The 14,644-nt window shown below is 38.8% G+C and overlaps 2 protein-coding genes across 4 annotated transcripts in view; one reads left to right on the top strand and one right to left on the bottom strand.

Moving 5' to 3' along the window:
- Positions 1–1,107: 1,107 nt before the first annotated feature.
- Positions 1,108–4,770, bottom strand: RPA3 (replication protein A3). Its single transcript, XM_045564533.1, has 4 exons — positions 4,430–4,770; positions 3,171–3,245; positions 2,360–2,468; positions 1,108–1,795 (listed from the first exon to the last, which is right to left on the bottom strand). The coding sequence occupies exons 1-4, from the start codon at positions 4,526–4,528 to the stop codon at positions 1,713–1,715; spliced, it is 366 nt and encodes a 121-aa protein (XP_045420489.1). The 5' UTR covers positions 4,529–4,770; the 3' UTR covers positions 1,108–1,712.
- A 27-nt stretch (positions 4,771–4,797) lies between these two features.
- Positions 4,798–14,644, top strand: part of UMAD1 (UBAP1-MVB12-associated (UMA) domain containing 1) — a 204,954-nt gene continuing 195,107 nt past the window's right edge. The window contains exons 1-2 of one of the 3 annotated variants that reach the window (XM_045564864.1): positions 8,242–8,288; positions 8,849–8,964. The gene's annotated coding sequence lies outside the window, so the exon portion shown is untranslated. Of the gene's footprint in view, positions 4,936–8,241; positions 8,289–8,848; positions 8,965–14,644 lie in introns of those variants that run through there. The other 2 variants (XM_045564863.1, XM_045564865.1) reach the window with 2 other exon arrangements.

Below are 14,644 nucleotides of genomic sequence, written 5' to 3' on the forward strand. Positions count from 1 at the left end.
CACACTTAGACTATACTAAATTTATAAACATATTTTTCTTTCAATAATAAATTAAACTTACTATAACTTTTTACTTTATAAACTTAATTTTTTAACTTTTTGACTCTTTTGTAATAAGGCTTATCTTAAAACACTGTACAGCTGTACAAAAACATTTTCTTTACATACTTATTTTATGAGCTTTTTCTACTTTTTATTTTCAAAACTTTTTGTTTTTACTTTTTAACTTTTTTGTTAAAAACTAAGACACAAACATATACATTAGCCTAGGCCTACGCAGGGTCAGAATCATCAACATCAGTATCTTCCACCTCCACATCTTGTCCCACTGGAAGGTCTTCAGGAACAATAACACACATGGCGCCATCATTCCTGTGATAACAATGCCTTCTTCTGGAATACCTCCTGAAGGGCCTGCCTGAGGCTATTTTACAGCTAACTTTTCTTTGTATAAGTAAGAGTATACTCTGAAGTAACAACAAAAAGTATAGTGTAGTAAATACATAAACCAGTAACATGGTTATTATCATGATCAAGTATTAGATACTATACATAATTGCATGTGCTATTAAAACATAGGTTTGTTTACACCAGCATCACCACAAACGTGAGTAATGTGTTGTGCTATGATGGCTACATCACTAAGCAACAGGAATTTCTCGGCTCCTTTATAATCTTATGGGACCACTGTTATACATGCAGTCTGTTGTTGACTGAAGTGATTGTGTGGCACATGACTGTGTAATTGTCTTCACTTCATATGATAAAATGCTTTACCATAAGAGGCTATGGCAATGTCCTTTAAGTAATCTACAGAGTATTTGGGGATGATAAAAGTTGAAATTTAAGATTGTATCAATTTAAAATAAATATTTTTGGTATAGTTCGCAATCTAAGTGGATTTGGAATTATTTTATTTCTTCACCATAGAGAACAGGTCAAGCCATAAAACCTAACTAGCCACACAGGTCATCAGTTATTCCACACCATCCTATCCTGCCACATCCTCCCTGCTCACTCCCAACATTACTTGGTGGTAGACAGGAATTCCATACCAAGGAGGATGACAGTTGAAAGGAAGAAAAAAAATTCAAATGATTCCACCAACTCTTTCAATGATCGTGTATTCCTTATTTGGCAACAGTATTAACAAATGCTCAGTTTTATAATCCAGAAAAAGAGATACTTCACAAATTACAGAAGACATAGGGTTCTGTTTGTCCTTTTAATTCATCAAATTCACTTTTTAAGTAGAGTATCAATGAAGTAATTAAATGGTATATAGTTTGGGAGACGGAGAATAAATCCTTAACAGAGCTGGCTCATGGTTTCATTTGGTAGGTCTAAGTCTTGCCTATGCTATGAAATTCCAAGTTTGTGCTTGAATACATGACTAAAAGAATAAAAATGAAATGACCAACAGTACGTACCATGTACCAGTTTAATTTTTATTAATAAGATAGAAACCTAAATTCAGAGAACTGCTTTGTTGTTGCATTTAATCCAACCATATTTTGGAGAAGCAATTCTTTATAAGAGGATTTAGGTGTTCTATCAAAAACTGTGGATTGTAATATCTAAATTAGGTAAATAAAATTTTAAAAAGAGCAAATTAAATACTAGGAATCACAGAAATCTCTCCTTCAAATAAGAGGGGCCTCCCTTTAGTCTTCAATGTAGCTCATTTGCAATCATAAGAAAATTCACCAAGATCAATCATATTGCACAACCCCTAAAGGAAAAAACTGAGGGAACTCATGGATAATTTTCACAGCTTCATTGTAAAGTCCAAGATCTGAAAGAAACATTTAAGCAAACACTTAATCTACAGTGGAAAATTGCAGCATCAATTATTATATAAAAGATTTCCTCCTATTTCTTTGTTCCCTTTCTTTTAGAGGCCAACTTATTTTCACAATCCAATTTCGAAAACTGAAATATGGATCATCATATTTATTTAACTGTGGCTGCAATAAAAAAAAACATGGGAGACAGGAAACCATCCATTTTGATGTGTATTACACAGGCACAGTTTCCATCTGGTCATGTTTTACATGCTATGCATTGTACTATGCCTTCAAATCATATATTAAAATAAAACGATATTATTTTTACTTGCCATATTTTAAAATTTTCTCTATTCACAAATATTAACTAATCTTTACTGAGTTTCTTACATATACAAGCACTACCTAGAAGCAGGCCTAAATGTACTCCCATTTTTCTTTGGGATCAGAAAATTATATAGAAATTAAAAATATGGCAGGACTGAGACTCAAGACCAACATGTATCAATTTAAGAATAAAAGTGTTTTCCTGATTACATAAAGACCACTAAATACTAGAATATTTTATTTACCAAAAGGCTGGTTATCTTCTCTAAACTGGACATAAGATGCACACATGATTGTTGCCTTGGCTGTTACTCTTCCAATTACTTCCACAATCCCAGAGATTTCTTCATCAAGCTAAGACACAGAACAGATTATCATTTTGATGTTCTCACATTTTATCAAATATGATAGCATTTGATAATTAATTTGAAAAACTATTATACAGTTCACTATTCTTTCATTTCATGTAACAAAGTAATTTTAAAATCTACCAATGCAAAGATTGAAAAATCACTTGTAAAAAAAATTTGAGTAGTTAACTGTCAGCACTTCACCAGTCCTGCTACTTTTAGTGCAGCTTCAAGTCCAAAAATAGTTTTGTTTAAAAGAATATATTGAGAGAGACCTTCTATAATCTGTATTTCAAAAAGTGTGTTTTGTATACATTAACCAAACAGCATAAAATTTAGCTTCATGAAAGAATATGAAAATGTTTTTAGGTATATTAAACATAAAATGCAAAAATTAAGTAAAAACTGAAATTATATATATTTTTAACAAAAATAGAAAATAAAATAAAAAATTTAAAACTCTTAAGGAAAAAATTATTTAAATGGAAGACTTTTCTTATGTGATTTTTATGGTCTTTCGTAAGGAGTGAGAATTGTTATACAGCATTTAAGGGACACACTCAAAAATCATGGCGCCCAAAGAATCACTGGTTAGAAATGTACAACTTGATCTTTTACACATCCAGTACAAAAATCAGAAACATCAGCAACAAATCAACCCAGGATGAAGAATGAACTATAATATGCACAGAATCAATAAACATACGGGCTCCATCAATTCAATGGTTCCATTTTTCCCTTCTCCATCTGAAAGAATAAACATTTTTCCAGTGGGATGAATCTAAAAAAGAAATACATGATTTCAAAAAATCTCACATAAACAAAATCTTTAAAATCTCATTAAAAAAAAGTTTGACAAAAGATAAGTACATTGATCCTAACTTATTTAGCTGAGCACGAACTGACTGATTTTTGAATAGTTTATTTGGTTCAAATTAAAATCCTGTGTTAACAGATCTGGTCATCTGGTTTTGAGTTTCAGATAAACAACGAATACTTTTTTTAGTATAAGTAGGTCTTGTGTTTTTATTTGCTACATCTGGCAAACCTAATTCTAAGAACAAAAGAAGCACACACTACCTAAAAGTGAGATCTGCTGGCTATTATGATTTAGATAGTACATATCCCACGGAGGGTACGTTTTAAAAATTAGGCATGATGAAGTAAAAGAACTCGTTGCCAGAAGATTTGGGTTATACCCCCGAGGGCAGCTGCAGTGCAGTCAGATCTTGTTTCTCTGCCACCTTGCTGTGTCCCAGAGCATTTTGGTTAACCACCCATCACTCCTACTCAGTTTCCCTACCTATGAAATCCGAATAACACTCATTTCACGAAGAGGATGTGTGGATGAAATATGCTACTAAATAAATAAGCCTTTGTATAGTAGTTTTCTTTCTCTCACTTTTTCAGGTCACTGATTCTGAGACTTTGGGCCTGTTTCTAACTTGTAAGGACGAGGGGGCTGCACTTTAACAGTGGAGTAACATAACAGGCTGCTATGGGGTCTAAAGTGGACAACCAAGCAATATTTTATGGAGAAGAAACTTCAACGAGAAAACGAGGTTCGGGAACAGAACAACTGCAGAAGAGAAGGAAACAAGTAGATTAATTTAGCTGGGGTCGGTCAAGTCTGGCTAAACTAAGAAATCAGCTGTGGGAGTCACATCCATAATTTCCTTTATGTAAACAAAGAACGGGGGTGTGGTAAACCAGAATCTAGAAAGTAGCACATCTGAAAACACCTCGTTTCGGCGCCATAACGGAGTCTCCAAAATGGGGCTGCAATAGCTAAAGAGTGCAAAAAATATCCTTCTGCAAAATAAGGCAAATGGGAGCGCAGTGATGCTCCGAGGCTTCCTGTCTTCCCTCACCCGGTTACCCACGCTGAGTCGGCCACCTGGGCGGTTCCCGGGTCCCTCCCTCCGGCCACGGACCGGGGACACCCAGCGCAGAGAGCCCGCACACCTTTTCCAGCTTCCCTACGAAGCAGACGGGCTGGTCGATGAACTGAGTTAGCATGCTGGCGTTGATGCGCGACTTGGGCAACTCCATTATGTCCACCATGACTGCGGCACCCAAACCCCGGCAGGCGGGAAACAGACGGAGGACTGAAAGTGTGCGCCCCGCGGGCGTCCATGGGGCAGATTTCCCCGGCACCAATCAGCGAAGACTAGCGCTTCCAGCCTCGCCAATCCAGTGCGCGGGAACCTACAGGTTCTCCCTGCGGCCCCGAAAGGGGTAGAGACAGGGAGGAGCGCATCCGGAAGTGGGGATTGGCTGCTTAGTGACGCGCAGCGTCCCGGAAGCTGCCCCGTCTTAGGCCAAGCGGGCAATGGAGGCGGGGCTTTGATGAGGGCGGAACCTGAGGTTCCCCGCGGGCGGTCTCAGGCTTCCCCGCGGCAACTTGACCCCGGAAGTGGGGTGTCGTGCTCCTGAGCGGGTGCGACGGGGGACTGCGGCGCGAGCCTCAGGTACCTCTTCTCGCGGGAGGCGCCGCAGCCTTGGTGTTTCCCCTTTTCCCCTTCTCTCCGCGGACTGGCAAAAGAGCTTGTAGGGAGTTCGGATCCAGATGCCGCCGCGGCGTTCTCGGTGCTTCGCACCGGCTGTCACCATTACCTTGCTTCCCCGCTGCCCGGTTCTGCGTGGGAGGCGTGGGATTTTTGCTGAATGATATGTGGTGTTCGGGGGTGGAGGGGATTGACATCCGTCCTCCTGGAGATGGGGAGGGAGTCGTGAGTTATCTGCATCACTTTATTCAGGCTTTTGCCACTCGGTGGCAGAGGGTCGATTTACCTCCCAAGCCGCGTCCCTTTACAGCCTCAATTTCCCCAGCTGTAAGGAGAGAGCTTGACTCGATTACCTCTACGACGCTTTTTAGTCCTCACAACCTGGCCACACTGCAGAGGTGCCGGTCTTCTCACCCCTCCGTGTTAGCAGAGAATGGAAGCATTAGGGATGGGTGAATGGGAAGGACCCCTGGGCAGGACAAGAGGAGACAAGCTTGAGTAGTTAGGCCTGGAGCTAGTGTTTTTTCTCCTGAGGCATACTTTCCCCAAGCGCCAAATGAGGGGTTAGACAGAATTGTTTGCAACGTTCCAGCTGACTTTAACTTTTGGTCATACGGTAACACAATCTTCTTAACCCTCTAGCAGTCTGTCCACCATTGCTCTTCATACCCCAGGACTCTGGAGGGGCGATCTGGGGACCTGAAAGATAACCTGCGGAGATTTGGGGGTATCCTTGAATCTGCCACTGGCGCATCATGTGGCCCAAAGCTGGTGACCTTGGTAGGGGTAGCCCAGGACGAGTGCACGTAAAAATATCTTCAAACGATGTTGCAGAAATAGAAAAAAAAATTTAATTTTTATCATTTTGTGGGAACTGAGTCTGTGAATTTGCCCCAAGCCACAGAAGTTGTCATGGTTCAAGCTGAAGCCTCCAATTTAGTCCCGTAGTTGCCTTAAGCAAAAAAGTTTCGTTTTGAGACGTGGCAATTTAAGATTGAAACCTGATATACTGTAATTAAATGTTAGCCTGAGTGACTCAGTGTTTACTTAACACTTAATATGTTTGTCTTAATTTTGCTGTCTCTAACACTAATTGGAAGGATTTCATTAAACAGATTCAGGTTGTGTGTCAGTTGGTGTATAAAAAAGTTGTGGTTGTATTGATGCAAGTCAATGAAGTCTATTTTATATTTATGCCTTAAGGTCTTTTGCACTTTAGCATTGCTTTGGAAACCAAGTTGATGTGGATTATATAGTAGGATACACATAAATGTCTTTAGTGTAATAGCAATTTAAACAAAAGAGTTGCTCTTAAAGTACCATATGCTAATGTCATTGTTTTATTACAGTTAAAAGACCACGTTTTTGAAAAAAAAGGGAGATGAGCAAGAAGATAATTTTGTTTTGTTTTTTTTAAGAGGCAAGGTCTTGCTCTGTCACCCAGGCTGGAGTGCAGTGGCTGGATCACAGCTCACTGTAACCTCAAACTCGTAGCTTCAAGTGATTTTCCTGCTTTGGCCTTCCAAAATGTTGTGATTACAGGTGTGAGCCACTGTGCCAGGCCAAGAAGATAATTTAAAACAACTTTTTGCATAATTTTGAGTTATTAAAATTTATTATGAAATATATAACTCACAGAGAAGAGCATGTATATTAATAGCGGATACATATAGTTTCATGAGAAATGAATCCATGCAGGCCTCTCATTCAGCTCAAGAAATGGAACTTTACCAGTTATCAGTAAACTTTACTAGTTTGTACTTCCCCAATTAAGTCCTCCTCCCTACCAGCCAGAAATAAACACTATCTTGAAATTTGTGTTGAGCTTCCTAAGCTTTTCTGTATAGCTTTATCATATATATAGGCATTTCTAAATTTTAGTTTTGCCAATCTTTGATTTTTATATAAGTGGAATCAGGTATATCTTGATGAATGTAGGAGTTCATTTTTATTGCAGTTCTTTTCTATCTTTTTTTTTTTTTTTTTTGAGACAGGGTCTATCTCTGTTGACTGGGCTAAAGTACTACAGTGGCATCATTATAGCTCACTGTAGCCTCAAACTCCTGGGCTCAAGCGATCCTCCTGCCTCAGCCTCCTGAGTAGCTGGGACTACAGGTGCATACCACCACACCTGGCTAATTTTTCTTTTTTCTTTTTTTTTTTGAGACAGAGTCTCACTCTGTTGCCCGGGCTAGAGTGAGTGCCGTGGCGTCAGTCTAGTTCACAGCAACCTCAAACTCCTGGGCTTAAGTGATCCTGCTACCTCAGCCTCCCCAGTAGCTGGGACTACAGACATACGCCACCATGCCCAGCTAATTTTTTCTATATATATTTTTTTAGTTGGCCAGATAATTTCTTTCTATTTTTTTTTAGTAGAAACGGGGTCTCGCTCTTGCTCAGGCTGGTCTCGAATTCCTGACCTCAAGCGATCCACCCGCCTTGGCCTCCCAGAGTGCTAGGATTACAGGCGTGAACCACCTCGCCTGGCCCTGGCTAATTTTTCTATTTTTTGTAGAGACAGGGTCTCACTCTTGCTCAGGCTGGTCTGGAACACCTGACCTCAAGTGATCCTTCCACCTGGGCCTTTCAGAGTGCTAGGATTACAGTCATGACCCACCACACCTGGCGCTTCTCTTCTTTTTTTGATTAGAAAGAACTCTTTTAATATAGTTTAAAAATTTTCCCCCTAAGTTGAATATAGTTGAAAAAGTCAATTTTTTAAAAATCTCTTTTAAGAATTCTTTCTTGCATCAAGCTCTTAAAGATATTCTATTTTTTTGTTCTAAAATTTGTATACTTTTGCCTTTCAGGATTAATATTGCATCATCTAGAATTGAGTTTTTATGTATGCTGTCAGATAGGTATCTGATTTCTTTGTTTGGTTTTCATTTTAATCATCATAGCATCATTTTTTGACCATATCACCTTTTTGCCATTGACTGTCAATTCATTGTCATATGTAAGTTTATAGGTATGTATGGAGTTTGTTCCTGGGCTCTTGATTCTGTTCTATTGTTCTATTTTTCTGTCACTGCACCACTATCTAGTTTCTTCAACAGTGTAGCGTTGTGATAACTTTTGATGTCTGGGGCCAAGTTCTCTTTTTAATTTTAATTTTTAATTTTTATTTTTTCAGAAACAAGGTCTTGCTCTGTCACCCAGGCTGGAATGCAAGTGTCCAGGTCACAGCTCACTGCAGTCTCCAGTTCCTGGGCTTAAGTGATCCTTTTGCCTCAGTCTCCTGAGTAGCTAGGACTTCAGGTGGACACCACCAGGCCCAGCTAATTTTTAACATAGGGTCTCACTATGTTGCCCAGGTTAGTCTCAAACTCCTGGCCTAAAGCAATCCTCCTACCTCAGTCTCGCAAATTGCTGGGATTACAGGCATGAGCCATCACCTGGCTGGGACTGTGTTCTTTAGGAATGTCTTAGTTATTCTTGTCTCTTTGCTGTTCCCTATAAAATTTGGCTTGTCAAGTTCCATGAAAAACTGTTGGAATTTTGATCAAAATTTTATTGAATCCTTGGATCTATTTCAGGAGGCATAACATTTTAATGACAATTCTTATTATCCTTGAGCTATTTTTGGTCTTCTTAAAATCTTCCTAAAAAATTTCATGAATTTCTACATAAAAGTTTTCACTTTTAGGTTACATTTATTCCTAGGTGTCTTGTTTTTGTTGCTATTATGAATGATATCTTTTTTTAAACTAAAGATTTTAACTGATTGTTGCTAGTATGTAGGAATGCCATCCTGCTAAACTCTTATTTCTAATAATTTTCTATAAGATTTTTTGGAATTTTCTATTCGTAAGTGAATAATTACAGTTTTGTTTCTTAACAATTTTTACATATTTTATTTATTTTTCTTGCCCAGGTTATAGCCTCCAGTATTTTGAATAGAAAGGATGTTTCAGTTAAGATGGAGTTTGGCTGCATAAATAAAAGTATCTTATACAAAGGCATATTCTCATATGTCAGAGGAGTCCAGAGGTATGAAACTCAGCACTTGTATGGTAGTGCCATAATATATGAGGGACCCAGGTTTCTTCTGTCTTTCTGTTCTTCTATGCTTAATATCTAGTTCCACATTTTAAGGTCACCTCATAATCAGCAGTGGCTACAGGGAAAATGTTAGCTCTCGCACTTGTGTATGCCCTTGTGAATTTGTAGAACCTTGTCTTTTTGGCTTCTATGGAATTTCTTTATCTCTTATTGGCTTAGCCATGTATTAACAAAGAACATTAAATTTTTAGATGGACTGTATGGGAGTGATTTCTCTGAATATCTCATTTTCTATATTACCAGAAAAACTTACCCTGGTATTGTTTTGCCTTTCTATTTTGTTATGGAGGGGTTACTCATGGGGTATACACCTGGATTTTTCTACCATAAATGCTCTTTTAAGAGAACCAATGTAGAGATTCTGCTAGTTGCTGAGGATAACAAATCCAACTATACATTAACCAAAGCCTCAGTATAGTATAGTGTTGGGGAATGGCAAGCATTAAGGGTAAAGACAAATCAAGACTAGAACTTGGGATGCCTTTCTTATATGCCATGCCAAGGAGTTTGGACTTAGTGATCCTAGTGGCGAGCATTGGATGAGGAATGAAGTGATCGGTTTGATATTTTCGGTGGAGCATTCTGGGTTCAGAATGAAGAATGGCTTGAGTAGGAAATCGAGGTGCCTTGGTGCAGGTAACATTACCACTTTAAACCACCTTAAACTTTTTTATTTTATTTATTAATTGTGGTAAAACATATATAACACAAAATTTATCATTTAAACCACTTTTGAATATACAGTTTAGTGGCATTAGGTCCATTCACATTGTTGTGCATCCATCACCATCCATTTCCAGAACTATTTTCAGCTTCCAGAGCTCAAATTCTGTACCCATTAAACAATAATTCCAGATTCCTTCTTTCCTCCAGCCTCTGGTAACTACTCCTTTACTTTCTGTCTCTGTAAATTTGACTACTCTAGGCATCTCATATAAGTGAAATCATACAATATTTGTTCTTTTGTGTCTGACTTATTTCACTTAATATAATGCCTTCATGGTTTATTCATGTTGTAGCATGTATCAGAATTTCATTCCTTTTTAAGGCTAAATACTCCATTGTATGTATATACATTTTGTCTATCCATTTTTCCGTTGAGGGACATTTGGGTTGTTTCCACCTTCCAGCTTAAACTTTAAATCAAAAGGAAACGGATTAGAACCATTCTGTGTTGACCTGAGTAACCCAAGTTTTATTGACCTCATAAAGGACTGGGACCATTAACAGAAAAGGTTTCAGAGCCCTGGCTGTCTTCTGTCTCTTTATGAGACCACTTCTCTGTAGCCAAACAGTTGTTGCTTCATTGTTTGCGTAGACCTAAATGGTTATCCCAGTTTTTGTGACCAGCTCTTGGGAGAATCTGATTTGCTGATAATGTAATCTAATTAGTGAGTCACTTGACAGTACTTCTTTCAGACAACTACAGTTGAGAGGGAACTTGGGGAGGATTGGGTACTCATGGGTGTTGCAGTAATCCATACTGGAGATTCGAGTTCAATTAGTGGCAGTAGGAATAGAGAGAAGCCAAAATTTCTTGAGACATCGTGAAGTTGCAGAACTTAGTGGTTGGTGCACATAGGTCCAAGGGAAAAGATGAAATCAGGGTAACACTTATGGCTCTATCTCTAGCAGCTGGTTGGGCCATCATGCTATTTCCTGAGATAGAGAATAGAGGAGGAACACGTGTGCTGGGGGAGATGATTCAGACTTGGACATTGAGGTAGTGTAGCACAGAATGAAGAACATAGGCTTTGGAGCAGGCAGACCTGTGTTAAATTCTGATACTTTTAGGTTAAGTGACTTGGACAAATTAGTCAAACTTTCAGATCTGCAGTTTCTGTATTTATATGGGGGATAATAGAGCCTCATAGGATTGTTGTAAGCATTAAATAAGATCATGTATGTAAAGCACTGAGCATAGTGCCTTGTTACACTAAGTACTTAATAAATCATAAGTTATAACTGTTACTATTCTGATGGCCAAATTGTCCTTAAGTGTCTATGGGATATCTTGGTGTCCATGGAGCTAGTGAAAGGGGAAAGAAACTCCCAGTCTGCTTCCCCAGAGGGAGGGAAGTGTTGTGGGCCTGAGATTGGAGATCCTGAATGCATCTGAGTAATGTTATGTTTTGCCCAGCTCTGCTCAGCAGCCTGGATGTAGGAGAACACATCCTCTTACATCTATATGAGGTTCACTAAGATGTTTTCTACACTTCCAGCTGTTTCTTGTGGAAAATTAGCATTAGAGATATTCTTCCTCGTAGTCTTTGGGTCCATATTTTCCTTTCCTTATGTTGATCTCATTCTGATGGTCTCTTACTGAAGCAGAGATTGGGTAGGTAAGCTTACTTTAGTCTCCCTCATTTAACTTTTTATTGTTGTCAGCTTCTTGTTTCCATATCTGGTCCTAGAAATCAGATGGATGTACATATTTCTTGGTTCACTCAATTCCCAATGGCTAACAGCATATATCACCTGTGGGTCTGCCGGGGCTGGGTCGAAATTGGGTCTTCTGAGGCTCCGACTGTAAAATGTCTCTGAGTGAGTTGGAGAATTAGGAGCAGTTTGCAGTTCTTTGAACTTGAAAGTTTACCTTCATCCTGTACTCTGCTCACAGAGCTTTTCCTGTCTTGGACCCTGTTTTACACAATCTTCCTTGGGCACTTACAAACCATTGCCTCTTCACTCTTCCTGGTTGCCTCCCCAGACCAAAAGCTGTGGTCTCTGAATGGAGGTGGAAGATCTTGTGGGGGAGGGTTACGAGGAAGGGAGGAAGTCTAGTCCTGCCAGGCTTTGGAAAGAATTTCCGTGCAGCGGGATGTCTGCAGTCTATTTTTCTGATAGGTACAGCTTTTGTATTTTATTCATTCATTCATTCACTCATTTGTAGAGACAGTGTCTTGCTCTGTCACCCAGGCTGGAGTGCAGTGGTGCAGTCACAGCTCACTGCAGCCTTGAATTACTGGGCTCAAGCGATCCTCTTGCCTTGGCCTCCCAAAGTGCTGGGATTTACAGGCATGAGCCACCACTCCCAATCAGCTCTTGTATTTTAGAAATAAGCTCAGGCAGTGGGGATGGATGAGATGCTTTCTATATCTTCTTTGTGGTTCATGCTGCTGTTTTACTTTGCTTGTTTTCTCTCTTACTCAATTACTCATTTTTTGGATAGGATTTCCAATGTAATGTGGTAAAGTACAGAAATGCACTCTTTGTCAATGGTACTTCTTGGGCAGTCCTCACTGATCATGCAGTTCATGGAAATTTCACTCAGACTTTGGCATATCATCTCTTATTTTTGGTTGACAGAGCTGTTGCTAATTTTTGTCTTGTGGTTCTTTATGTGCATTTTATTAAAAAACTAGGAGGGAAAACAGCTAGATCTCTCCTTTACTCAGCAGTCCAAAGCAAGTGATTAGATAGCTAGCAGTACTTCTTGACTAGAATATGAGCAACATGTTAGCCACTTGCAGGCTGATGCTGATTTTATACAGAACTTAGCACCCTGCTTTGTGCCCATTGACATTATGAGAGGTGGTAGAGAAGTTGGACAGGAGGCAGCAAGTAGATTGGTTAATTCCTTGAATTTGGAGAAAGTGCCTTGTCTGTTTTTGTTCTCTAGGGCCTAGCACAGTGCCTGTCCAATATTAATCCTCAGAAAATGTTGGTTGAATGCATTAAAAAGTAAACAGACAAATGATTGAATGTTAAAAGAAGTTTCTTCTTATTTGGGGAAGGTGTAAAAGACTTTTGATGATGCAATTAGGCTGTATCGAAAGTCAAATGATGTAGATTTTTAGTGAGTAGTTTTGGGAGTGAGTCCTTTTGGAAGTTGAATGTGATGGTTCCTGTTGTATGTTAAAAATATTAAAGTGAGCAAATAGTATTTTAAAGATCCACACTGAGTAGTGTTTTTCCTTATTCATCCTCAGTTCCCAGAGCTATAGAGAGTTGTGAAGAGGTGTGACCTCACATCTGATGCCTTCATTCTCCCTTAAGACATAATTTAGATAATGGTGTTTATCTCACCAGAGATATTTGTTTTATATGGAGAGATGAAAAAAGTTGTCTGGAGTCTTTTTCAGAATGTTTTTTCATTCCAGAGTTACAACATTGAATGAAGTAGGTAGAAATTCTTCTTGTGCTGGTAGGCACACTGTTATTTAAGCCAAAGCCAAAATGGTTTGCTTCTGCAAGTTATGTAGAATAATGTCTGTAACTTTTCTAAAATATGAAAATGTATCATTGTATCATTAATTTAGAAGGCATAGGATAACACTAGAGGCTATAAATTATCTTTTTTAGTGGTTGAGATTCAAGTGATAAAGTGTGAAATACAGTTTATTTATAAGCTCTCAAAAGGCAGTAACTATCTTTTAAATTTCTGTATCTCCCCATGCTACTTAGCATCCTTCTTTAGAAAAAATAACTATGGTTTTCACATGTACAAGATAAAAAGAGATGACTTAAAAAATAAAACAGACAACTCTTGAAATTAAGGTGTTTTCTGACTGAAATGCACCACTAGGCGATCATAGCCATCCACAGAGGAGCAGGTTACAACACATCTCTGTTATTCTCTGTCATTGTTCATGTGGAAGAAAAGGGCAGTGTTCTGAGAGTCCTTAGGTGAAGTCTGACACTCCCGGGCCTGGAGGAATTTGTTTACCTAGAGAGTACTGCTGAGGGGTTCGTGTGGAAAAAGGAATCTCTTTCCTCTAATGCCTTGACTTTCAACCTGGGGCAGTTTTGTCCCCTAGGAGTTGTTTGGCAATGTCTGGAGACATTTTTGGTTGTCACAGCAGGGGGAGATGAGGGCATTTAATGGGTTGAGGCCAGGGATCCTACTAAACATCTTACAACGCTCAGGGCAGACCCTCACAACAAAGAATTATCTGGCCCCAAGTTCTAAGAGTGAAGAGATTGAGAAACCTTGGTCTAATGGGAGATTTTTTTTCCTTCCTAAATTTGTAGGATCAGGGGAGTCTTTATTATTCTGTTTTGTTTTTCAGATTATGAATAAGGGGCAGTAGAGGGAAAAAAGCAATCCTTTCTTATCACTGCCAGCCTGCCTTTCTTGATTCTGAAAACAATAGGGCAGTTAATTAAAAAGAAAACAAAACACAAAAATTCTCAAATCCATCAACAAACTGAAACAAAAACTTCCCTGATAATTCTCTAGTAGATACTTTAAGGCAGCGGTCCCCAGCCTTTTTGGCTCTAGGAGGTTGCCACCACCACTTTGTATTCATCTGTATATACCATTGTCAAAGCTGCAATAGTGTGTTCTGAGGGCATCTCTGATCTTGTCTAAACCAGTGGAAGTAGAGTGGAAATATGAGTTGAAGGAGAAAAAGGAACAATGTTAAGTTTCCTTCTGTGGAAAAGCCCTTCTTCGTGTATTTGTAAAATTGTTGATGGTGAGTGTTAAAATGTTAGTATTTAGATTTCACTGGATAAATTTTTAAAAGTGATATAATAGTTTTGTTTCAACATAAAAATATTTATAATGCTAGAAACTATGTTCTTTATAATTTTCAATGGAAAGTTTTAGATGCCAACTTAAAAAATGCAGGGGGATGCACAGTATTTTAAGAATTTTTGAAGA

The sequence above is a fragment of the Lemur catta genome, chromosome 11, assembly GCF_020740605.2.
Source record: "Lemur catta isolate mLemCat1 chromosome 11, mLemCat1.pri, whole genome shotgun sequence".
Classification (NCBI taxonomy): Eukaryota; Metazoa; Chordata; class Mammalia; order Primates; family Lemuridae; genus Lemur; species Lemur catta.

Coding starts and splice junctions, on each gene's coding strand:
- RPA3 (XM_045564533.1), bottom strand. CDS start 4,528: ATGGTGGACATAATGGAGTTGCCCAAGTCGCGCATCAACGCCAGCATG. Junction 2,469..3,170: donor CCATTGAATTGATGGAGCCC/GTATGTTTATTG, acceptor TCTGTGTCTTAG/CTTGATGAAGAAATCTCTGG. Junction 1,796..2,359: donor AGAAGATAACCAGCCTTTTG/GTAAATAAAATA, acceptor TGTTTCTTTCAG/ATCTTGGACTTTACAATGAA.